At 52.0% G+C, this 26,131-nt stretch overlaps 2 protein-coding genes across 2 annotated transcripts in view; one reads left to right on the top strand and one right to left on the bottom strand.

Annotated features, from left to right (window-relative positions):
* Positions 1 to 26,131, bottom strand: part of SYN3 (synapsin III) — a 404,870-nt gene that overhangs the window by 205,374 nt on the left and 173,365 nt on the right. The window lies entirely within an intron of this gene.
* Positions 1 to 26,131, top strand: part of TIMP3 (TIMP metallopeptidase inhibitor 3) — a 48,537-nt gene that overhangs the window by 13,689 nt on the left and 8,717 nt on the right. Inside the window, exon 2 of the mRNA XM_037513673.2 lies at positions 25,417 to 25,499. Within this exon, the coding sequence (XP_037369570.1) occupies positions 25,417 to 25,499 (83 nt within the window). The remainder of the gene's footprint in view (positions 1 to 25,416; positions 25,500 to 26,131) is intronic.

The raw sequence follows: 26,131 nt of genomic DNA, 5'->3' as shown, positions 1-26,131 counted from the left end.
CTTGTCTTGAAGCCAAGGTCTTTATTTTTGGCCTGGAGAATAGCAGGCGATAAGAATGCCAGGGAAAGACAAGCTCAATTTATCTTTCCCTCATTTCTGGCTTGTTGCCCGCCACCTCATCGGATTGGAAACTGGGAATTACTTCCTTTGGGTCCTATTATCGCCACTGTGGTATCCCCTAGGGCACTGTGTAGAACCAAGTCCTTCAGAGCCTCAAGATGGGTGCTTCCACAGTTGCATTGCACAGGCCTTGCACCATTCCACAGTTGCATTGCACAGATCCATGTAACACCAAGCTCCTGGGCCTTCCCAAAGGCTGCCTCCCTGTCTGGCTGAGAAGAACCGAGGTTGCCCCCCTGGCAGAAATTCAGCCCCAGCACCTCTTGCAACTCATGAGGTGAGCTGCAAGGACAGGGAAGGGAGACTTCCTTGTCCTGTGGGAAAGCAGACAGCAGTGTTTCCCAGTGTGTGATCCTCTGACCAGCCTTCAGAAATGTTCTTTGGGCCAACACGTATAGAAAAGCTGTGCATTGCTTCCTCCTCTTGGAGACACTTGATGTCATGTACACAGTAAAGGCTGGACGTCGCCTTCCACTCGGGAACATGGTTTGCTCTGCTCGATCCAGTGTTCCCCAAACATTTCTGATCAAGGAGCTGATTTTTTTCCCAAGAAATATCTATCAGTCCTGCTGAGACACTGCCCAGAGGACGATTCTGCAAAGCACTCTTTGCCCACATGTCCGCCCTGTTGGGGAAGAGAAGGTAACATTGCACAGCCAAGCTGCTGCTCTGGGGTTGCCCACAGAGGTGGCTGCGCTGGTGTGTGCACAGGGCAGGAGAAAAGGAGGATGAGAAGACTGACTCTCACACTCAGGTGTCGGCCAGATGGAAGATTCCATCCTATGTCCAAGACTTGTTTTAGTGTCTAACTTTGGCTCCATTCTGGGCTCACATTAGAATTTTCATCCTAGTATTTTGTTGATAACTTGAGGGGTCAGATGGAAGGAACTGTTGCTGGTGTGAAGGTGAGGTGGTTATGAATTGAAAGCCCAGGGACAGGTATTGTGGGGAGAGGGTGACGGACAGCATGGGGGTCATGCGCGTGTGTTCCCACCCCTGGTCCCCAATAGTCTCTTCAGTGGGTGTCATGATCATTCTGTGGACAGGAGGCTGTCTGAGAATCCAGTCAAAGCCCTACATACCCCTTCCTGGAGGTGCTGAGACCTTCCTGAAAGCTGCCTCTAATCTCCCCACGCACCCAACTTGGAACACTCGAGACTATGCAGACCCTCGCTGAGTTGGTGATGGTGTGTTAAAATGAAAGAATAACTTGAGTGAACCTGGGATTGTCTGCGAGTTAGTGGCACTGCAAATTCAGCAGCTGCTTGGATGTTTTGGTGGATGAACTGATGGCAACTTTTGCCTCAGTCCACACAGGGTTTGAGGTGGCTGACTGGGATTCCATCACCTGGTTCATGGTTCTGGGCAGAGCAAGGGCGGGTCCTCCCTGCCTGCAGTACATCCTGTGTGTTCACATTTGCACGATAAGAGTCTTGGCTAGCCAAGGTGCTGGGTGAGGGTGGGGGTGGGCAGCTGTAGAAAAAGGGGCCAGTGCTCCCGAGGGAAGGGCTGGGGCCTGGCTCTGTTCCCTGGGATTCTGGGTGAGTGCCCTGTGAGGTCCCTTGATGGAGTTAATGAGAAGCCTTGGGTCCCAAGCTCTGACCATTCAGACTCTGGCTTTAGGGGTGTTTAAAGGAGAGAGGGAAGGTGAGAGAGCAGGGTGCGGCTGGCAAAGGGGACAGGCTGGGTGTTTGCCCACTCCGCCCCCAATGCTGGGCCTCCTGCCTGGCCCCCAGCTTCTGTATCATTAACTCTGGTCGGAAAAGCTCATGTGACTGTGGTCAGACTGAGGAAAACCCTCCGGACAAAACTGTTCCACAAGAGCCTGGAGAAGGGTGGGTGGCTGGCCAGAGAGCAGCAGGTAGCTCTGAGGCCTGCAGGACTGGCCTGGGAAGGAGCCTGCTCATGGCGCTCGGAAGCCAAGGGCCAGGCGGCGGATTCCGAGCCAGCAGGGTCACTGGCCCCTGCCACTCCTCGCCCCTCCCTCCTAATTTCCTATTTCCTGCCTCCTTCTCCTCTGACAGCTATAAATAACCTCCGAGCTGGCCTCTCTGTGTGGGTCTAGGTGAGCCAGAGGAAAGTGGGGACAAGGTGGAGCTGGCCTCTTGGCCAGGGGGCCATGAGGTTTCAGGTTGCTCGGGGGAATTTTGTTTTCTTATTTTTTCCACCAGGGAGAGAGGTAGTGAAAGAGGAAATAATCTGTGTTGGTTTGAGGAGGCTTGGCCTCCCTCGGGACTGGGCTAGGTCACGCCTGCCAGGAGCTGCCTCTCTGCTCGCTGCAGGTCCCCGGGGCCATGGCTGGAAAGAGGCTTAGAGAAGGCGTCTCAGGATACTGGGGGGCTGGGCGCCGTGTCAGCAGGACCTGTGGCCTTCTTCACAGTCCCAGGCGGGAGGCCAAGTACACAGAAGGCTGGGTCTCCACTTCCACCTTTCCCTCAGTCGCCGGCCACGCTGTTCACCCAGCCCACCAGGCATGGGCCTCCACCACCTTCGGCTTCACATCTGAGTGTCTCCCGCGCGGCCTGGTGTCCACGCCTGGAGGGGGGTCTATGAATACGATCCTTGCAGTAGACACATTCAGTAGAGACCCCCTGAGAATCTCCTACATTCCAGGCTCTGGGCGAGGTGCTGAGGCTCAGGGGCAAACTGGCCGGGGTCCCGACCCTCCAGCCCTGGCGGGCCATGGCTGTGGTCTTGTGCATCCATCTCTCTCTCTGCGGTTCCAGCTTGGACAACCAAGGACCTTCGGGAACCACACTCAAGGGCCCCCGTTTGCCATCGCATCTTTCATTTTCAAAAGTTTAGAAAACAAAACAGGGATTCTACTGAGGCCAGTGCATCGACTCCCTTGGGGCCCACTCATCGCCCAGTTTCCTTTTCTGTCTGTGGGCCCAGGGAAGGCTGAGTGACAACAGTGGTTCTCTAGGAGCCGTCCTGCCTCGTGGCCTCCATGGGGCCTCCCCAGCTTGTAGATATTCTGGAATCCAAGAGTTCCGGGACCCTGGAGGTATCTTTCCTTGTGGAGCCAACACCTGGAGCGGGAAGCCATTTTCTGGTTCACATAAAGGTGCAGTGTAGCTGCCACTCCTGGCTCAGCAAAGGCAGTGAGTCAGACTGGTGCCCTCTGGCCCTTCGGGAGGCTGGCTCTGTGCCCAAGGCATTCTTGTTACCTGTGGGCACGACCACTCGTCACTCCCCAGCATTTTGTGTGCACGTGTGTGTGCGCGTGTGTTCCTGCTCTGCCTAACCCCCGTCTGCTGGCACCACCCGAGGGCCTGGCAAAACTATGCTTATGGACAAGGTCTGGCATCAGGACCAATGAGCACCCAGCTTGTTCTGATGATTCTACTCCATTTATCTTTAGGATGAGGGGCTGGCATCAGAGTCAGCCTGAGCTTTGTCCTGTCTCACATTAGCTGTGATTTCTTGATCCTGAAACATACTTGCTTAGAGCTGGGCAAGTTCTGGCATCACCAGGAACTGTTTACTTCCAGGTGCCAGCATGAGGATTGGGCTTTGGTACCGTCCTGGTGGAGGATGACAAAAGTTCCCTCATACCTCTGTAATCTGCATCTATAGACTCTGGGTTCTTGGAAGGCAGAAAGGGGACTTGGCGCTTATGAGAAGAGACATACCGTGGGACTGATAAAGAGGCTGAGCAGGTTTCTCTAGACGTTGCTAATTATGCCTCTCGCTGCTCATTTTATAGACAATTAAGTTAGGAAGAAACATGGGCCTTGGCTTCGAGGCCTGTGCGCCAAGCAGAGCACCCTGGGAAATCCAGGTGACTTCATGCTTTTCCAACATTCAGCCCTACATGAGGGAACTTCCTATTTCTGAGCATGACAGTGCCTCTGGAGGGCTGGTTAGAGAGGCAGTGGAGGGGGTTAGCAGGAGATGGAGCTTAAGATCAAGGAGACTTAGGGTGAATGTCAGTTCTGCTTTTTACTCATGGGGTCTCCGTGACTAACATGTTGTGAATTCTCAGCCTCAGTTTTCCCAACTGCAAAGGGGAAAGACGCAGTTTATAATGCGGGGTTTCAGTGACAATGCACGGTGAGATGTGCAGTTATGCTGGATGGTGGCAGGGCGGCGGGTGGTGTTAGCAAATGCCAGACTGAAGCTGAATTTGGAAAGCATGTTCTTTAGGAAGATCCTCCCTCTCTCCTGCTCTCCACTAAGATGCTCCAGTGCTATGATATAAACACCAAAGTGAACAAAGGTGGGGGGGTCCCACACGAATGTAGCGTTCATGAAAATGGATATAATGGGGAGACCTGGGAAAGTCCAATAACTTGGTGGAGGGAGACTGGAGTGGAAGGACTTGTCTGCACTGGCCTTAAGGCTGGTTCTGAGATCAAAGAATTAAGAATGTCTCAATTGATGGAAAGTGGAGGTCCAGAGAGGGGGAGCCCTTCTCCAGGGCTCACATAGCTCTTTGGGGATGAGGAGAAGGTAGCTTCCAGTGACTGGACTGCTGGGCTCAGTGGATTCCTGATCCTTTAGGCTTGACTCAATGGAGGGATGACTTGGGACCACAAAGAGAACCTCAAGTGGCCCCCAGCACTCACAAAGCCCCTCCCATCTGTCCTTTTCCCAGTTGCCAGCAAGTAGTTGTTTTCACATGCTGACGCTTTGGGGGGTTTCCAGATAGTGTGCCTCCACTGGGCAGTGTCATGCGAGGAATGGCGGCTCTCAGGTTTTCTGTTTGCACCGAGTTAGGCTCTCACCGTCACAGGATGCTGATGGGAAAATCAATTGGTGCAGCCTCTCTGGAGACTGCCTGGCCTCCAGAATCAAGAGCCTCCAAACTGTGCTTACTCTTTAACCAGCAATCTCATTGCTAGAATCAGAGTACAGAAATTATGAAGCCATGGTGCCCACTGCCACAGGTTTTATAATTACACACAAAGAATTAATCTCAAGGTCTCTTACGAACAGATTTTGTGTAAATTGTGATGCATTCATATAGTGGACTACTGGGTAGCCAAAAAACAGCTGGAGGTGGTCTCTATAAGGATGTGGGGGATATTCCCAGGATGCACTTTAGAGGACCAGAAGCCAGGTGGTAAACTAAAATTACAGCACGAATAGGAACAGAGATGCTTAGAGGAAAATCTGAATGCCTTTGAACCAAAGGGGCGGCACTAGTAATCTCTGGGGTTTGGAGTGATTTTAATTTTGATCAGTATTTTCTAGAAAATCAAATTTAACAATGGTGACCCTTCTTTTAATAATCACATAAAATAAAATAACAATGGTGGGAAAGCAAGGACTTGGTGGACCCCCTGGATTTGGGGCTTGTGCACCTCGGTGGGAAGCTCGCAGCAGCCTGCCCCTTCCCTGGATGCTCACCTTTGGCTAGGCAGGTGGGGGAACTCAATCCTGGGGTCGCTTCCTGGGAGCCCCAGCTGCCCATGTGTCATGTGTCCTGCTCCTGAGGGCTGGGCTGGTCTCCCTCTATCTCTAAGGGACCTGCAGTGGGGGTGGTGCCTGCTATTTACCACAGGGGTGCAGGAGGGGGCATTCCCATTGGCAGCTGTGGGCAGGGTGGGTTCCTTCCACTTCTCTACTAAATAGAGGAAGCAAATTTGCACCGGAGGGTTGCCAATGAGAGTTACCTTTGAGAAACCAGGGTGCAGTGAACCCTCTCTGTCCCAGCCAGGGTCGTGTGGATTGGCAGAGCAAGTCAGGCTGGGGGAGACAAGGTTTGGGACTGGGTGAGCAACCAGCAGCAGGAATAGCCATGGGCAAGGTCTCTAAGAGAAACTTGGACCACAAAGACCAGGCCCTGGACATGCAGACTGGTGACTGCTGAGGCTGGAAGACAATGGGTGGGCTCTCATGGGGGTGGAAGGGAATCTGCCTTCAGAGTGAAACGACTTGGATGGCAAACTAGTGACTTGCTCACTCTGGGGCAAGTCACTCTAACCCAGGGCTCCCCATCTCTACTGCTGAGAAAGGGGGTGTCCCTGCTTTACTTTGCCACAACATGATTGTAGGGGAAGAGTTTTAATGCCTACGGATGGAGAGGTACTGGAGCGATGTCTCCTATGGGAAGTCAGCATATGGAAAGGCAAGAAGTCACATTGAGAAAGCCAGAAAACCCTTAATTCCTCTACAACACAGTATCACCTCTCTCAGTAATGCCATCGGAACCTATTCTTCACCATTTCTTTGTTGAACAGCCTTAGTTCCAGCATCTGGGATTTTTTTTTTTTTGGGTGGGGAGAATCAGTAGGCGGGGAGAGTAAAGCATAAAACAATCTGTATCTCATAGTCATGCAGAGACTGGCCCTGCCTGAGACAGTAGATCGCTGGCTGCAGCTCACTTGGGAATCAGAGATGGGAGGACTGGCCAGACACCTTTTAAAATGGAAAGTATATATTGCATAATAACATGCACACAATGTGACGCCCAAGAGAATCACTGCATTCAGACTGGTTAGAGGCAGGCGTGCATGGTGCAGCCCCTGGACACCTATGGAAGGACGGTCCTGGGATCAGTTGAATGGGTTGTTATTATGGCTCTCTTTGCTAGAAGCAAGAAGCATTCTGATCTGTTTCCTCTCCTTTCAGTGCTGTTCTTTTGCTTCGGGACCAGTGTTTGAAGCAAATGCCTTTGATACTGAGCAAAGAGAGGGGAAGGCAGAATGCATTCACTCTTTGACCAAAAAGGGATGCTCCCTACCCGCGCCGCATACTAACACTGCCCCTTACAAGTGGAGAGCTTTTGCAAGTAGAAAGGGACACGCAGAAGGCAGGAAGGGACCTGGCCTGGGGAGGTGGCCTCGGCCAGTAAAGCTGTGTCATCAACGATTGGGCTCCTCCTGCCCCTGCCTGTCCCTGCCTACTCAGACCTTATAAAAAATGTTGACATAGCAGGCTGGGTCCAATGAGAAAGTGCTGCGTGTCAGGCAGATAAGATTCCTTCCAGGCTTGATCACTGGCTGGCCTGTGTGGGGTAGGGGTAGGGGCAGGGTCGGGAGTAGGAGGACAGGGGAGGTAGGATGAGCAGCAGGACCTGAGAAGCCATGCCGAATGTCCCCTTCATTATGCTCCAGGCAAGATTCAGGTGATGGCAGAGTAACTGGTCTCCTGACTTGGATTCAGTGAATATTAAAATGACAGGCATAAAAAGTGGTGGTAATTTTTGGATCCAGAGGAAATAATCAGGTAAGTATGCTAAGAGGTGTGGATATTATGGACCCATATGTTTGTGTATAAATGTCTATGAATGTATATATTTATATACACAAAGGGTGTTTATCACAGAGTGGCTTATGAAATTGTCTAAGAAACTGTCGCATATCTATGCCATTGAAAATAACACAGCTCTTCAAAGTGGGAGGCAGAGTTTTATGGACCAACCTATCAGAACGGAATAAAAACAAATTACCAACCGGTATGTTCCATAGAATTCTATGGAGTTGTGTGTGCAGTGGTTGGGGAGAGGTCTATCTGGGGGTTTGTACGTGCATAGGAAAAAGTCTTGGAAGTAACATTTACAGATGAAGCATAGTTATCATTGGGCAGTAGGAGTATAGGTCATCTAAAAATTATTATTGTAAAAATTATTATTTTCTTATTGCTTGCCTATTCCTCTTCCCCTCAACTTTTCCTTGTGTTAAAAGGAAATAATGCAAGAAAGGAAAAAAAGAAAAACAAACAGAGAGAAAGCCCCAGAAGACACACAGGTAGTGTGTGGACCAGGAACTGTATTAGAAGAGCAGATACCTTCATCAATCTGATTTTGTTAAATTCTAACCATGAGGCTTGAGAAGTTTCACGGTGCCTGCTTTACAACTGACAGGCAATTGATGTCCTGAGATGTTCACACTTCATTTTTTAAAACTGAATCCTCAGAATCTGTCATCCTGTTAATTACTCTTTTCTCTGAAATTGTGGACATTTTAGATAGTATTACATTTAGCTGGAACACAGTCCATGCACATCTTCAGATTCCCCAAACATCGATTAGGCCCGGAGTCGCCCACTGTCTGGCCCCAAGTTCATCGCCCTAAAAGGGTGCATGCATGAGTGACCAGTGGCAGGCCCTGGCCTTTCCATGTCTGTCTTCCCGATTGTCCCCATGATAGCCCGAGAGACTGCTGTTACTGACCCTCTCTAAGACCACTTGAGAAAACCCAGAGGCAGGAACAGGATTTGAACCCAGACCTCTGGCTTCTAAGTCAGTGCTGCAAGCCAGCAGGAGCTAGAGGGTTGGAGCCCATGCTGTTGCCCTGGGAGTCTCCTCCGGGTGCTGGGGTTCACCGAGTGTTGTCCTTGCCAGAGGCCACTCTGAAATTAAAATGTCCCTAAGTGAACAGACCTCTGGCTCTCCTGCTCTTTCCTTCCCAGTTCTGAAAGTGAGGCCACGGGAGGGGAGCTTCTGCCAGGAATTCAGCGAGCGAGTGTGCGGCATGTCAGCTTCTCTGCATTGCTGGGTGTTAGCTTACCCCGGTCCGGCACCAGCAGCACCAGCAGAGCCAGGCGTGGCCGAGAGCAAAGCTCCCGGGTTAAATATGTGAATTCATCTGGCCTGGACAGCTGCATCGCTCAAGCAGGGCAGAAACTGCCACCTACCCTGTTTCCTTGAAATGCATACAGGAGCACAGTTCCAACAGCTGGTGCCAGGTCCTGCAAGCTTCTACTTGTAAAAATGGATTTAAAAACCTGTGAGGACGCTGGCCTCCTCCCCTGCCTCTGGACTTTTCTAGGTGACAGCATAAATCTCCTGGGAGCCTACCAGGGACCCTGGTGGGTGGGCAGGGAAGGGATGGTATGACTATTATTAACTCCCTTGCTTCTACTCCAGTCTTCCTCCAATCATTCTCCCAAAAGCAGCCAGAGTGACCTTTTAAAAATGTCAATTAGATCTAGCAATGCCCTGCTCAAAGGCTCCCAGTGGCGTCCCAACTCCTTCACACATTCTAGAAGGTTCCATGGGATCTGACCTCTACCTCCCCTTGCCTTGCTGTGATCACATTGCTCTTCTAGCTGTTCCTTGAGTGCTTGGGGCTCCACGTGTGAGCCTGCTGCCCCCTCTTCCTGCAACACCCGTCCCCAGATCTTCATTGGCCAACTCTTTCTCACCTTGAAGGTGTGTCCACCTGAAGGTCACCTTCCCGGAAAGGCCTTCCTGCACACCCCATCTTAACATGCCCCCCCCCAAACGTTCTCTAGCCCCCTTTTCTCCTAGCATCTGATATCATCTTGGGTGCCTGTTGTTTGCTCTGACTCTTGCTTATTTTTTAAGCACCAAGAGAGCAGACAACTCATTTGTTTTGTTCACCGCTTAGGACATACTCGAAACTCTATTATTTGTTAAATGCATAAGTGAAGGCCCTCTTGATAGATGAGGAAATCGAAGCTCAGACAAGTGAAGTGTCTTGCCCCAATTTACACAGCTAGTGAGTGACAGGCTGGACTCCAATTTGGCTCCTACACTGGAGCCTCGAGTGGGCGAAACTCAAGTTCTTACAGGGCCACTTAGGAGCCAACAGCCTCTCAGGACAACATTCTTTTATGTTGATGTGAAGCAACAGATCTTTCAGAGACAAGCCTCTGGGAGATTCTGCCATCTGTCGGCGGCCCTGGAGGGAGGTCAGCAATGCAGCCACTTGCGGGTGGTGCGCATCGGGAAGGAAGCACCAGAATTTAAAGAAGCCTTTCCTTCCCATCTTGGTGAGCTTCCTAGACCACAGCCAGGGCCTTAGGGACTCAGAATTTAAGGGCCTTTTTTTTTTTTTCAGTCCTAGTCCCAACTGTACTTCCCAATTGGGGGAAACAAGTTTGGGGAGCAGAAGTGACTGGCCTGAAGTGACCCATGAGTTGGTGACCCACACCACTAGGGTTTTCTGGCTCCTCTGGGAGTTCTTATGTACCCACTGCAGACCCTCCGGGCTGGCAGACAGAGTGCATCACCCTCTGCACGCATTGCTTCCATGTGTTTGGCTCATGAGCTGGCTGGATTGAGTTTTCCCAGATTCAACCCTGGGGCCAACAGAGGGGAGTGGTGTTGGGACTGTAGAGTCTGTTGACCAAGCTGTGGGGGAGAAGGAAGCCCATATTCTTCCTCTCTTACTAGAGGTCCCCATGATGGGGAAGGAGAAGACAAAAACAAAGACCTCTGGGGCACTGCTTCTCATTTCCTCACTGTCTCCAGGTTATGTTGGGTGGAAGGAAGACCTGCCAGTGGAGCTTCCTTCCTATAGTGAACTTGAACTTGGCACAAGGAACCAGTACAGACTGGTTCCATTTCTACCCACCAGCATGCACTGCTGGAGAAGAGGGGGCAGGGATAAAAAAAGGAACTGCTGAATGCAGCTCAGCCCTTCTTAGCAGCCCCACACCCCCACCCATTGCTGACTTCAGTCCCAAGCCAGAGAGGCGTGAGTGGTGTTGAAAATTAAAACGGGTGCCCTCTTTGATCTGAACCTTCCTTTCTTGATCATGCCTGGTGGTTGAAAGAATTGCTCCCCAGCTTAACTATTCCTGGTGGTGCTGAAAGAATACCCGTAATTGTTACCAAACAGCGGATGGAGCAGGGAGGCATGTCTGTGCTGCCCAGCGGGCTCCCAGTCGGCGCTTCATTACACAGATGCAGGGGGGCGGGGGGGCTGCCCTCAGCATTTCATTTGCACCCACGTCTAGCCTGCTGCTGGACCTGGGAATTTAATGGCTGGGAGATGCCCTGTTCAGCCAGTGTCCCCACCACAGCAGTGCTGCCCACCTCCTGTTTCATGAAACACGGTCCTGGTTTCCATATCCCCTAATTGGACTGCATCTGGTCTTCGCTCTACCACAGCCTCCCCACGGAACGCTGGCCGCTGGCTATTCCCTCCTCCGGCCAGAACAATGCCAGGCTCGGCTGCTGACCCTGGCTCCTGCAGGCCTGCCAAGCCCCATGGCTCTCAGGCCTCCCTTTGCGCATCAGGCTTCCCACACCCACAGCTTCACCACAAGGAAGGCTGGGGGGCTTGCCCACACACTGGGACACACCACGCTGGGCCTGTCCAAGCTGGCCCCTCCACCCTGCCCCCAGTCGCCTGGGTAGAAAGGGACCAAGATGTGACCCTGAGGGCTTGATGATTCATTAGCATTTGCAGCAGTGCTTCCTCTCCCAGTCTCTTGCTGGGCCTCTGTGCACTGCTTTGGGGGTGTCCACCCCACTTGGACTGATCCCAGTTAATGTCCCTGGCAAGGGGGCCTGAAGCGGCAGTGCCCTGACCCAGAAGAAGTGGGGCAGCCGACGCTTCACCAGGGGAAGGTTGGCAGCCAGGCCGTGAGCTTGCAAGGCCCCATATGGGCCCTCGCTAGTCCTTTTCATTTTCTTTTCTCTCTTTCTGGAACCGCTCTGTTCTTTTTCCTGCTGCCCTCTAGCCTCTTCGCAGCCTTGGGAAAAGCAGCCGCGGGAAATAATCGGCCCCACTGCTGTTCAGCGAGTGGTGAACACGGATCATGGCCGGGCTGAGCGCCTCAGGTTCTGGGTCTTGTTATGCTCACAGCATAACCTGTCCACTGTCAAGGCCAGGGGGTTAGCAATGAGCCCCACGGTCGGAGCTGATATGCCACCCACCACCTCTGGTGGCCAGATCCTCCCATTTTTGCACCACCTGTAGCTCTTCCACCCAAACTGGGGCTGCTGTGAAATCTGGGACCTTCAGACTCTTGCTGCCTCTGACTTTTTTATATTGAGTTCCCGCAGCTTAGACCATGCACAGGGGGCTGGGAACAGATAGGCAACTTAGAGGAATTCCCAGTGGAAAGCCCCCGAGGACTCTTCAAGCCCCCCACCACCAGCCCCAAAAGCCCCCTTCTCCCAGCTGTGTGCTTCCCTCCCTAGGGCCTGGAATCCCACCCTACTTCCTGGACCCCGGCCTGGAAGCCAGTCACATGGACCCACAGTGTATCCGCCTCTTGGCGGCCCCTGCTTCTCCCAGTGGATTCTGCAAGGTGTTTCCTGTAGATTTACTGATGGTCTTTGCTGGCACGTAGCAAAATCTGTCCAGAACATCATGATCTGCTGGTCTCGGTCTGGACAGGGTTTTGTTTTTGTTTGGCCTTTAAATTCTAATTTTTCTTTTCCAAGCAGGGGCATGGAGGTAGGAGGGAGATGAAGGTAAAAATATTGACAGAGTGCAAAATATTGAATATTCCTTCTGTTTCAAAAATAGAAACCTCTGAGGCTGGGATGCAGCCTGACTGGTTCAGATTGGACTGAGGTTGATGCTGAGATCAAGGGCACTGCTTGGCCCTTAGGCCACAGAGCATGCTTTGGGTGGAGAGAGCTCCCTCCTGTTTTAAGAACAGCTTTTTTTTTTCCATCCCTGAGAAGCTCAAGGAGTAGTTGAAATAAGGCATCCAGGGAGGACGGGGGATGCCCCCTGCCCCATGATGCAGGTGAGTAGGCGGGGCCCAGTGGGGAGGTGAGTCGCGTACAGTTACTTTGAACTTTGCTGTGGTCTGGAGAATCTACCTGTCTATTACAATACTACCTTATCTTCTACCTAACCCCTCAGGTCAAGGGAGGCTGAACTTTACCTTCATGGATATGGCATGTCCCCTGGGGTACATGGAGATCATCAGAACATCGTCTCCACGGAGACACCATCCTAGAGGCAGTTTTGTTACTGTGGATTAATACACAGGTGGGAGGTGAAAGGCAGAACTCTGTTCTCAGCAGCCTCAGTGTTCCCCTTAGGTAGACAGAGGAGCACACAGGGCAGGAGGCCCTCCCTGGCATTTGTGTCAGGACCACCTGCTCCTGCCTGGCCTTCATGCTCAGCGCTGCCATAATGTGCTACAAACAGTGACATGATCCCAGGTTTAATGAGGTGTTTGGAAATGAACTTTATGCTGGACTATGAGACTGGAAAACAGGGTGCTTCTGCAACCACCCCAACAAGACAGTGGTGCCTAAAAAAACCCCAAAAACCCCAGATGGTGTGGGCTCTTGGATCATAAGTTGATGGGCCAGGTGGGTCCCTCAGAGCCAGCTCTGTGCTTGCTGCTGTCCCCGGCGCCGGCACTATAAATCATCCAGACAGACAGCAGGCCGGGAAGGACCTCTGAGACCAGATCATCCTAATTACTTATTCAGGTTTGATCAACTTTTCAGAAACATGATTCTAGATCCAGCAAACATGATGTCCTGGGCCATTACTGACGGCAGGAAGGAAGAACCCAGGAGGCGAGCAGCCAAATAACCTTAGCCTCTTAGGTTGCAAGGGCTTTCATTTTGGAGAGACCAGAGAGGGAAGTGATTTGTCAAACTCTCGCTGCCAATGAATGGAAGGTCTGCGAAGATAACCCAGATGGCACTGCTGCCCGGGGCTCTTCCTTGTGTGTGATACTTTCTATGTACTAAGTCTTTTGTTTCCCACCTCCCCCCGCCCAAAGAGAAATTCCTTTACTTCCACACCCAAGTAAGTAAAGCTATTTAGTGGAGGAAGTAGAGTTATTTATTAATTTATGTCAAAGCTGGAGACAGAATCTGTTTTGAAAGCAGGAAAGGTTTTTAGCAGGTGGTGGTGAAGTCTTGAGACTGCATTGCCAGGAGCGAAGCATCTAGAGTGAGGGAGGTGAAGTGTCTCTCAACCTTGAACCCTGAGGGCTAACCCTGGGGACATGTGCTGTACCCCCCACCCCCACCCCACACACCATCAGACAAGCAAGACCCTGAGAAAAAGTATTTATCCTGAGGCGACCTATGGAACACAGCCACACTCTCCAAATACCTTGTTTTATGATAAACTTAAGATTTCATCTGGTTGGGCAAAGGCCACAGAGAAGAATAAAGAAGGGTTTGCCACCGTGGAAATATGGCTCAACAAGGACAGGCTGATCGGGGTCAGAGATGTCTGCCTGCTTAATCCCCAGATTAACCTGGGGATGGGTCTGTGGGAGACACTGGAGGAGGGTCCGCTGACGTACGTGACGGCCCCAGAACCCAGTCTGCAGCTTGAGGAATGTGCCTGCCCAGGGCGCTGGGGTCAGACTCAAGCTCCTGGAAGGCAGGTATGAGCCCACGGTGGCGTGCTGCGCCTACCCCCCTCTTTGCTCCCAGATCCTGGGAAAGCCACGCCTCTGTCTCTGAGATGGGTCTCCCGGAGGCTACCAAGGACTCTTTGTGAGCATGATCCAGCCCGTCACACCAGGCGCCTGACAGACGAAGGCACCGTTACAGGGAACGCGGTGTCGCGGCGCCCGGTGACCCGCGGTGGGATGGTTCCTCTCAATAGGGAAAGCTGAGACTGGCCTCAGGGATGGTTCTCCTGCTTTTTGTGGCCGTGTCTAGCCAAACGTGTCCGTCTCTGACACTCACTGCCCACTCGCCAAGACCTCCGGCCTATAGAGACAACGTGGGCCTCTGCTCTGCAGCTCCCTGTTAGGAACATTGCAGGTCAGTGGGCGGTGAGCCGCAGCTCGCAGAGGGAGTGGGCACGGGCCATGTCGGTCACTCTGCAAAGCCTGGCCAGACCTCGAAGTGCAGCAGAGGTTGGGATGGTTGCCTGTGCTGCTCTCGGTGGCATGGCAGTTGGCCTGGTGGGCGGTCCAGCACCCAGCGGCAGGGGTAGCTGTGCTCACGCACATGCATGGCTTATCAGGCCGGCCCTCCTTCAGGAGAGCCAGACGCGTGCTCCGTGGGGAGCAGTGCCCTCTGGGAGGTCCACAGAACCAGAAGACCTGACTCTGGCCCAGCCTGGTGCAGGGGCCAGCCCGAGGCAGGATCCGGATCGGTGTGAGATCCAGAAGCTATGACGGGGTCATCCATGTTCCCAAGACTTCTAGGGGGTCCTTCTGGGTCCACAGGCACCATGGTTGGGAAGGAACAAGCCTGCGCATTGCAAAGTGTCTGGGGTTGTGGTTCTTTGGGAAAAAGCTCATACCAAGTGGTTCCCCTCTTTCTTCATTTCTGTTCTCATAAATATGATACACACTTCTTTAGAATGAGGAAACAGAGGCTTGAAAAGCTTGTGTCTCTTGCCAGATGGGAGGGTCAGTGGGCTGCGTGTTCAGTAGTCACTGATAAGCTGGAGCATGGCATGTGTAAATGATCAGGACAGGGCCAGGCAGGGGCCCCTGGGGCTGAGGATCCTGGGCTTAGAGAGGTGGCGTCACTGTCTGCAGGCACAGTTGTGGGGCAGTCCTGAGAAGCCCCCTATTCAAGCTCCTGCCACCCAGGGAAGGGGCATGTGTCTGGGTCAGGTGAGCTAAGGGACCCCCTCTGCTTCTCAGCCGGGGCTTCAGGGCCCCTTAGCCGTGTGGCCCTGACACTCCAGGCTGTCTGACCGCTGTGTCTTTGCTCATGCTGCTCCTGGAATATCCCTCTGCTTCCTTCCCTATGATTACAACCCAGTGCGGACTTCTCGGTCAGCTCCTGGCAGAGGAATTGGCCCTGGAGTCACAGCTAGAGATGGTGGAGCAGAGGAAGATGGAGGGAGACTTGGGAAGGCACAGACAGGTGCTGAGCTGGAAGGGGCTTCTCTCCCATTGTTTGCTGGTGCTGTGTGGGGTGCTGGGGACGTATGGGGAGCCAATAAGACAGGAGGAGAGGGGTCAGGGCGGGCTAAAGCATGCAGAAGAGGGTCCCATGCAGAGGAAATAGCAAGTCCAAAGGCCCTGGGCTTATACTGCTGAGCAGAGAAAGGAACCTGCCCATCAGGTTTCCAGAAAAGCTTATGTAGCGCCCCCTTGCCAAGCTCCTTCATCCTCAGCCCTGTGGGTCTGTGCTCCCCGCACCCAAACTACGAGACCTTAGGCTGGTAACTGGACTTCTCTGTTTTGGGGAGTGAATGCCCCTCAAAGTTCTCAAAGACAAGATGGGCTTGTCTGAGCCCATCTCTGATAATTTCCCTTTTCTCTGCCTTTCTGACACATCGGTCAAGGCTGGTTATTTCGGATTTGCTTAATGTCGAGGTGTAGAGGGATGATGAGCTTTGCTGCTGGTTATATGTGGATTTAAATCTTCCCCTGTGATGTCTGACAGCTCTTATCCATCCTGAGCCTTGTTTTCTTTATCTGCCCAGTGGGAATAATGCTTGTATTGCAAGTTAGTTTTAAGGATTAGATGTTCTGTTGGTTAAGGTGTGTCTGTTTTGGTCACTGTGGGTTTCTGCCACCCTCAGGTGCCGGGGTGAACAAGAGGCTCGGACACTGTGGGGTGCATTCGAAAGGCATTTATGAGACAGTCTTTCTTTTTTCTTTATCACCGGTACCCTCTCCCCATCACACAGCCAGCCAGTGTGAGAACAGAGATCCGCTTGGGGAACCTGCCATTACCCGCGTTGACCAAAGAGGGCGGCAGTTGGCACGCTCTCCTTATTTTCTTTAAAACAGAGGTTGGCCTCCTAAAAAGGTAGTTGGTGCTTATCTCCAGTCATCCCACGAACCCTCAGCCTTAGCTGTCCCTGATAAGTGTCTTGGGACTTGAGTATCTATAATCTGGCCTTATTTCTCCTCAGACCTGTTTCTGCCTGGGTGTCACTACCTGGTACCCTGGCTCTAAGCTGGGGTATGTGTGTGTGTGTGTGGGGGGGGGGGGTGTCAGTATTCTGAGTAAGCCAGGTTGGGGGAGCACCTGCTTTCCATGGACCCTACAAGCTGTGTTCACTTGGAGTCCACATGGCTATGGACGTTGGAGACAAAAAGAGCCAGCCTTGATCATTTGAAACACTACCCAACGGGCAAGTTATAAACACCAAGGTCTTCCTGGCCTCTGGAGTAATCCCCAGGGCAGAGCAGAGCTGACATTGCTGCCCCCACAGCGAAGTCCCCTTCCATCCCTGAGCATTTGGGGAACAGACTTGCTGTCTGTCTGCAAAGATGCGTCTGCAGGTCTGGTGTGCAAACGAGGGGTCCCTGGCCTAATGGGGGTCCAGCTCCTAGACCTATCCCAGGGTTCCTCCACTCTCCTAGCCAACAAAATCCCAATTAGCAGAAAAATAAAATACTATAGACAGCTCCTGGGGTGTTGCCAGCTGCTCTGGACTCACAAAACGACCTGACCTGAAAGCTCAGCGTTCTGAGAGCTGTTCGTCCACACGGTATTTTTCTGGGCACGGCTTCAAAGGGGCTGGGGTTGGAGACCAGGCTGCTATTCTGGTGGCCTCCTGTGTGGGAGAATGCTTCCCATGAGCCCCTGGGGAGGGCTGGAGCACAGGGCGGGCAGTGGGGGGGTTCCCTAGGCACCCGTGGCCTGCATGATGGTGAGCAGGTTGGCGCCTCTGTTCCTGATGGAGTAGTACTTTCTAGAAGCCAGCATGCACCCCCAGACTCTGGGATGTGTTGGAGCTGACCCCACTAACATACCCAAGGCAAAAATCTACTCTAAAAGGCTAAGGGGGTTGAGAGTAAGCTCTGGGGGACACAGTGATTCATTAAATCTAAACTTGATGATCTGAAATGGGGTGCAACTGGTATGGACCCATGGTGGGTGGGGCTGATGCAAAGTAGGGCAAGGGAGGCCTGGACTTGTTTCTAGGGGCTTCTCGAGGCTTGGAGCCTCTTGTCAGTGGGCCATCCCAGCACCCACTTGGGCACATGTCATCCTAAAGGCTGTGGATGGGGACAGTGATTCAAACTTGATCATTGCCCTCCAAGAGAGCAGACCCCCCGAGGCTTGACTCACCCAGCTGCAGAGCTGGGCACTTCTTGGCTTCCACCCCTTGTCACACGCTGTTTTCTGTCACTCAGAGGGGCTGGGCTCTCTGCCTCTCCTCCTTCCTTCCTGAAGTTCCTTCCTCCTCACTGACTCCTGGTTTTCCTGCGCAAGCAGATGTCTTTCCCCACACCCTGCTGGTGTGGCTCCTCTGGACTATCACTGCCTGTCTTTGGTCTCACACCATAGAAAAAAGCTTCTTGAAGGCAGAGGCTTTGTCTAGCTGCTGACTGCTGGATCCCCAAGACACAGCAGGGAGTGTGAGGCACATGGTGCCCCGGCTTTCTGAGGGACTAGTGGGTGAGTGCAGAATAAATGCCCCGGAGACTCTGATCGTGCTTGGCGAACATTTGGGGCAGCTCCCGCCAGTCCTGGCCTCTCAGAAACACAGATCACAGACTCACCAAGTCCCTGTTCAGGGATTCCTCACTCACTCCCAGGTAAATGGGGCTGCCTCTGGGCCCTGGCCCACGGGGGCCTTTTGCCCTGACCTGAACCAGATGACTTTTCTCTTCCTCCCACTTTGGCTGCGACTACGGAAAGACACAGGGTGGCTGACTTTCGAAGTGACTGGCTTCAACATGACCTGTCGCAAGCCCAAGTCTAGGCGCGCGCTGAGAGGGTGACTCGTGAAGTGTGTCTTCTGAGAGTTTAAATTTGAGGTTCCCTCTATAACGTGAAGCAGGAACAAGAGGACGATTTTGTGTGTGTTCGTATCTGGATAATCTCAAAGTTCCAGCAACTTGACTCTCCCGGGAAGCACATCAGCGGGGCTGGGTCTGTTGCTTCCCGCTCTGCTCAGCAGGAATCCACGGGGCTCAAAGGCCAGGAGAGTATCCCTACGACAGCCTCACCGGGGTCCGGGGAGACCCCAGCACAAAAAGCAGGCTCTGAGAAGCAACCGTCTACACAGAGGTTTTAATATCCTCCTGCTTTTAATAGCTTTCCCTGAGATGGAAACTTGGGTTGGAATGATTTGTAGCTCTCCAGATTTTTCTGTGTGTGTGTGTGTGTGTGTGTGTGTGTGTGTGTGTTGGATTTATTTTTAGCCTTAGGGGTTCATTCCATGCCAAGAAATCTGCTTAAATAAAACTAAGATTAATATTTTTACTTAACGGAAAGAATTAGTCAGGACAGGCTTTGAACTTGGAGACTCCCTATCTTGATCGGGAGTGCATCTTCCCTGTCTGGCCCCGGCTTTGACAACAACAGAGAAGGCCTTTGAAACCGACAAGGGAGCAGTGCCCTCAGGGGACCAGGGAGGATGCAGGAAGAGCCTGTTTGTGAGACCTCGCACTGCTGCCCTGCTCCACACCCCTCCTGTTCTCCCAGGCCATCTTTCCCGAAAGGTGGGAGGTCGCCTGGCTGTGCTCAGAGCTGGGGTGAATCAGCCTCACTCCCAGCTGCTCTCTTTAGCCCTCCCCCCACCCAGGGGCCCTCCAGGCTTCTGCTTCCTCTGGATTCAGATAAAGCAAACTTGAGTCTCTTCTCCAGGATGGACTCAAGCCCAGATCCGCTGTCACCTCCAGGGAGCTCGCCTGCCGCCCTCCCCCGGGGAGAGACTTCACCCCTATCTGTCACACCAGCTCTTTGTTCTCACCCTTACTGCCCTGCTCACCATACTTGAAGGTCATCCACCTGTTTCCTTGCCCATCTTTCTTACTGCTGTCCCCCGATCTCTTTGATCTCGGGGTCCCTGTGAGCCTGCAAGATACTCCATAAATGATTGTTGAACAGATGTTTGTCTGTCCTGTGATCTGAGAACTGCCCCCGTCCCCTTCTGATCGATGAAGACTCAGAGACTTGGTCACTTGCCATTGCTTACACGGGGAGTTATTCATCTTTAAAAAAAAAAAAATCACCTCTGTGCCTGGCACTTTTAGAGTCATATTCAGCAAATACACAGTGAGGCTGTGAAATGTCCTAGAGCCAGTGAGCCCTGCCAGGGGGTAGGGAATGCATGGGGAGGAGGGGGTGGTCGGGAAGGCCCCCCGTCCTGGTGACATCTGAAACAGGAGAGTGGGGAGCCACCTGACCACGGAAGGACTATGAATGGTCCAGCCAGGGGTTAGGGGAGCCCTGGGGGATGTTTGGGGTGACGGTTGGGATGGAGCAGCTGCCTTTTCCTGAGATGGGGAAGGGTGTGGGCAGCCTGGTGTGGGGTAGGGCCATTATCAGGAGCTGGGTTTGGGGTGCATCTAACTTGACGTGCTACTAGACTTGCAGGTGTACATGTAGACTCTGGGGTGTCTGAGGTGAAAGGAGTCCTGGGGTGAAGTCTGCAAAGAAGTTCTATGATCCGTCTCAAAGCCCCGAGCTGCTGACCACACTGAGCACAGCGGCGCTCCAGGGTTACCCTAACCAGGGCCGCTTCAGTCAGGAGGGGAGGGGGCTGAGTTAGGCCATCTCTCAAGAACCCCTGAAGTCAGTCAGTCATCACCCTGACTTCTAAGCCGAGATGGGGACATCTCTCAGTGACGGGCAGTGACTCTACCCAGGTCCCACTGGCTCTGAGCCTGCTTGTCCGTCACGCCTGCTTCTCTGGGGGTTTCTTTAATGTGGCCTTTTAGCCTCCTAGTCTCTTGAGGGGGGCTTTGGCATTTGAAGGCAGAGGAGGCCAGTGAGCAGAAGATCCAGGCAGAGCAGACCCATCAGGCTTCTGCTCTCCATCCTCAATTCCTAAGACTCTTTCCTCAACCATGGGCCTCATCAAAACACCACCAGAGGCTTGATCCTGGAGGTGGATACTAGAGATCCTTGGGGCTGAGGAATCCTTTCGGGTTCCTTGCTGTCTTCTTCCTCCGATGAGTGCCCTGAAGAACCCACAGTAATCAGCGCCAGCAACCAGCTGCACCACCCAGCTTCAGGCTTGCAAAGTGACATTTCCATACACACTGTCCCATCTGACGAATCAGTCTAGTTAACCTCAGACTCCTAGGGGTCATCAAGCTCTGTGGTTTCTAAGTTATTAATTTTCTCCCATGAAAGCTCTGCCGGGGAGCACAGTGTGCTGAACAGATGGAGAAGGCTCTAGCATTTCTAGATGCTGAAGAGTGTGAGAGACAGGGGCCAGCTTGCAGGTGTCCTGACCCCTCTGAAGATGCTGATGAGCAGAAGATGTACAATTTCTGGACACCCCATTATGCCACCGTGCGCCCTCTTTGCTCTCGTGGTTGGTCTTTGTTCAAAACTTTTTCTTGCTTGTGGTCTTGATGACTGCGGATGGAAGTGGGTGCAGACAGAACACCAAAATATTTCCGGAAAGAGTATGTCTGTTTTCCTTTCGTTTGCAGCCTCTTTATCAATCCTTCCTCCAAAGTTATTTAAAGGGATAAAAGAGGGGCCTCCCTGGTGGCGCAGGGGGTTGAGCGCCGCACTGTGAAGTTGTCCGCAGCCTCTGCTGTGTGGGTTCGATTCCCGGCCGGCCAGGGAGAAACCCACATGGCGCAGCAGACCTCTCCTGTCTCGCCCGCTGCTCCCCTCAGCAGTGTCTTTGATCCATCTGCCTGTTCTGCTCACCACTCTGTCTCTGGTGAATCCTCTCACTCTCCCGTGCCTCTGACCTGTACCCCAGTTCTTGTATAAATAAAATCTTTAAAAAAAATAAAGGGGTAAAAGATAACCCTACAGAGGTATTCCTTTATAGCAGATTCTTCAGGTGTCTGATAGATTTACATTCCTATGTGCCAAAGACATCAGCACACATGTCCTGGTCAGTTTCTTCTTACATATTTTGAAGCCAAAATACTATCAATTCTTTTCTTTTGACCTCCCACATTCCCTTCCTAGGAGGCTAAGAAGCTCCAAGACCAAGGTTTAGGCTGCACCTCATCCTCCCTTCACTGACTGGTGCTTCTGAACCTTGGAGACCAGCCCTCTGGCCATGAACTTGTAAACTTTGTCTTCCCGCTAGACTGTATTCCATGGAGGTAGGAAATAGAACTTCAATATCTTGTTGTCACCTGTCCCCACCCCATCACCCAAACCATTTCCCAGACGCCAACCCAGTTCACACCCATGTTGGTTTAGCTGCTGGAGGACTCCAGGTGGGCAGATGGGAGGCCAGTCCCAGCAGGAAGTAGAATAAAGAAGACCTGTGTCCCGCCCAGCCCCCCTGAGCACAGGACTCTATTCACCACATCAAGGTGGCCGGGGCAGAGGATGCAGCCAAGTCCAAGTCTGGAAACCTTCTGTTGTTGGAGAGCTGTGCCCTCCTCCCACCTCCCCTGCCCACTGCCCCTGGCCCTGGGGATGGGGGGCAGCGAATGCGGGGAGCACCCTGATTGCCAAACAAGAAAGTACAAAATAGCAGGGCTTTGGAATTGCAGAGGAGAAGCTGAAGCAAATAAAGACACACTAACTGGCAGACCAAACAGGCGGACTGGCATCTGGCCGGTGATTTTACTTTGGAAGGCCTTTGCGAACGTATTTGGGAAAGCTGTGGGTATCTCGTTTTAGTTCAGGGGAGCGCGATTTTGATTTTGTTAGGAAAACACGGGTGTGGTCTCTATGCTGGGCCACCATGGCCTCAGTCTTTCTGGACTGAGGCCAGGGGGGCTTGTCTGTCCCAGTCAGCTGCCTTTGGGTCATGCATGGGGATGAGATGGGACAGGACTTGTGATGGAGCAGGTGCTCCAGGTCTGAAAGTACCTAGCACGTTCGTGGGTGCCTAGACGAGTTCGTGGGTGCCCCCCCATCATTCTCTGAGATTTTCAAGGCCAGAGTATGCTTGCCTTTCTTCTCATTATAGGAAGATCCCTCAAGCCTTAGCCTGCATTGCATGTTAGTAGTCCCTACGATCCCCAGCTTCCAGGACGAATAGATAACAATGGAAATCATAGCAGTCGCAGCAATATTAGTAACAGTGACTGGACACAGGGGCCATGAGTGGGGCCACACTCTTGGTGCATGTACATAACCCTCACAGCCCTCTTAGGACTTACTGTTAGCATCCTGCTCATTTTCCAGAATAGGAAACTAAGGCACAGAGAGGTTTAGTATATTCCCTAAAGTCACATGACACCAGGGCTAGGATCTGAACCCAGGCAATCAGGCCAGCCACCTTTAGTGGCTGCTCCACTAGTAATAAGTACATCACTTGTCTGGCATATGATGGGCACTGGGCCAACATAATCAGAGAGATTTAGGAGGAAAGAGCTCCTGAGACATAGGGGTTTGCCTGAGGCCACAGGGTAATGGCAGAATTCAAACTCAAATGTGGTTTCCTGACTACAAAACTTACACTCTTTTCACTGAACTATTCTCAGATGAAAAGGTGCCAAGCTTAGGTCATTTCAGGGTAAAGAAGGAATTGGTTCATCGTGCATGCAGAAGCTTCCAGAAGTACCCAGCTTTATGGGACAGGTCATGCTATAGCTGAATGAAGTCAGATCTTTTTAAGACAGAAGAAGGTAGACATTGTTATTTAAAGGAATTCCTCTTGCTCCCCCTCGCCAAGCAAAGACTCATTCACTAGTTTATCTTCTGTATTAATGAAGCAGCCAAAGATGGAGCCAAATCAATCCAGGAAGAACCAATAGTGCATTCCTGGCAGATGTGCTTTCACTCAACATTTGAGCTGTTACAACCTGCCTGTGGGAGTTAATATGGAGGAAAAGGTCCCTGGGGCCCTGAGGATGGCTCCCTGCCAAGGATGCTGCTGTGAGGTTAGGCACAGAGGTGGATATAGACTCTTGAGGGAGTTTGGCCTGGGACCTTGCCAGCCTCTCGTTTTTACAGCAGACTTGGAAACAGCCACTCGCCTCCTTCCAGTGTAAGCTGCCCCACTACACTGCTGACTTCACCCATGGGCTTGTGTTCTGCCCTTCCTGGCAAGTGAGGTCTGCAGGGGCTGCTGCCCTTCTGGTCCTGACTCATGTCTGACCGCAAGAGTAAGCTCCAAGCTCATGTTGGGGAAGACCAAGACAGATTCCAGCTGGGATGGGGGGAACTGGTTCCTGGTAAAGATCTTTTAAAGAGATTAGAGTCAAAGAAGTGAGAAACATGGTGGAATATTGCAAATGGGGGAGGTTATTGGACATACCAGGATGGGTAAGGGTGTGTGTGTGTGTGTGTGTGTGTGTGTGTGTAAAGATACTCTAAGATACTTAACAATCATTTCGTGTGCACCTACTCTTTTGGATGAAGCACAACTTGGGAAGTAGGCAGGGGTGATAGGATCTTAGAGCAGGAAGACCTTAATTTGCAATTCAAAGCATGGCTGCTCCACCTGCAATATCCACTCCAGTGTGGTCAGAGTCCTAACTTGAGGGGATCCAGCCCCCTCTATGCAGACCCTCCCTTCCCACCTTGGTAATTCTTGTTATCGAATAACTTTTTCTTTGGTTGAGCTACTTCTTTGACATTTCTGAATTCTGTCTTCAAGACCTGACTGTTTTCTTTTCCACATGATGGTTTTATAAATACTTGAAGACAGCTCCTGGGATCTCCTTCACACAAAGCAGAAAGAGAAGACATAATCTCAAAGTCAGTTCTGCTCTTCTCTGCGTTCTCACTCATGACAATGCCTCTCTTCTAGCCTTGGACACATGAGGTCTAATTACCTTTGTACTTATAGTCAACTAACATTGACTGAACAGGTCCTCTCTGCTGGATGCTGTAGTCAGAACTTTCATAGGCTCTTTTGTTTAACCCTCAGTCCAATTCCCTGAGGTAGGGCTGATGCAAAACTTGGCAAGAGGGAGTGGCTTCATTTCTCTGTCAGTTTCCTCATCTGTATAATGTGATTGCTAATACTTAATGCCCTTGTAAGGCAGCTGTGAAGAGTAAATAAGTAAACAAAAAAAGTGTTGTTTATATAACAAGTGTGTGCAAATAGGAACTATTTTTCTGGTAGTAATCCTTTCATGGATGGCGCATTCCATTTTTGATGTGGTGGTGATGATGATGATGAGGATAGTAATAACATTTACCTAATGTTCACCCTGTCCAAGACATGGTGCCAAGAGTTTCACATGCAATATCTTGCCTAACACCTTCAATTTAGAATATTGGTGCCATATTACCCTGGCCTTATAGAGAAGAAATTGGGGAGCAGAAACAAAGTTACTTGTGCATAGTAGTAACAGCCATAGGTGCAGAGCTGGGATTGGAGCAGTTCTTTTGAGTTCTGAGCCCAGCTCCCAACTGCCACCTCCTCTACCACATCCTCACTGAGCGACACTCAACTGGATCCCCTGCCTTCTAAGCGCTAGGTTCTGAGGGCCCATCAGAATGCCAAGTGTGGGGCATGGAGGGAGGTTGAGGTATCTCACGCACTCCGTGGCAGCACATCTCCTGCAAAGGAAGGGCCTCACCCAACCGAGGTGGAGGTCAAGAAGGGGTCCGAGTAGGAAGAGAGCAGGTCTGGAAGACCAAGGGATTGCCAGGTGGGCAGTGCAGGGAAAGCAAGAGGCTCTAATAGTAGATGTAGATTTGGGGCGATGGTGAACCACAGAGTCAAAAAGCTCCTCCAGAGAGGAGTGCAGTCCAGGGATTTCTGGGGCAGGCAGTTGTGAACATTGGGGGTGATTCCCTCCGATAATGGCTGCCTTCACCTTCTCACCACCCTCACTGTCTCCCATCAGAATTCTTGCTCTAATAAACATGATCTGTCTTGCCTTTTCCTGCAGTGATCCGGGCCAAGGTGGTGGGGAAGAAGCTGGTGAAGGAGGGACCCTTTGGCACCATGGTCTACACCATCAAGCAGATGAAGGTGAGCAACAGCACTTGGGCTTTCAGAGGGTTCCTGAGTCTTTTTGTCAGGGGAGTCCTGGCTGAAGGAGGCAAGACTGGCTGGCACTGGGGAGTGTGTTTGCTCATGTGTGAACCCCAGAGCCCACCCTCTGCTCTGCTGGAGAGGGTCTCAGGGAGGTCTTGGTAAGGGATGCAGGGGGCAGGGGCGATGGGGGCTGCTTGCTCCAGAGCCAGGTTCGTGGGACCCCTCAGAGGCTGCTGTAAAGAGGCTGGGCCCTGAAGCTGAGAGCAGTCACATTACCTGGTAACTGAGATAGTGACCACATCACTGTCCCTCTCCAGGACTCAGGCTTCCCTTCTGTGAAATGGGGGTGAGGGTTGGACTAGATTGTCTTACGGGTCCTTCCGAGTTCTGGCTTTTTTAGTTTCCACGGTGTTCCAGATCTCGTGCGGTCATTGAGGTTGCAACTTAAGTTGGACTGCTGTGACCCTGCAGCAGGAGCTGCACCCCCTCAGCCCTGCTTCCCCAGCTTGAGTGTCTTCCTGCATCAGGTGGTTAGCTCCACTTACTGAGCCTGCTGCCGAGCTGCACACTCCTGAACCTGTGAGCACTGGGAAGTCCAGGGAGGAGGGAAGCCTCCAGAAAAGGAG

The sequence above is a fragment of the Talpa occidentalis genome, unplaced genomic scaffold (assembly GCF_014898055.3).
Source record: "Talpa occidentalis isolate TD23 unplaced genomic scaffold, MPIMG_talOcc4v2.1 talOcc4.16, whole genome shotgun sequence".
In the NCBI taxonomy this organism is placed as follows: Eukaryota; Metazoa; Chordata; class Mammalia; order Eulipotyphla; family Talpidae; genus Talpa; species Talpa occidentalis.
This window is presented reverse-complemented; position numbering and strand designations above follow the sequence as displayed.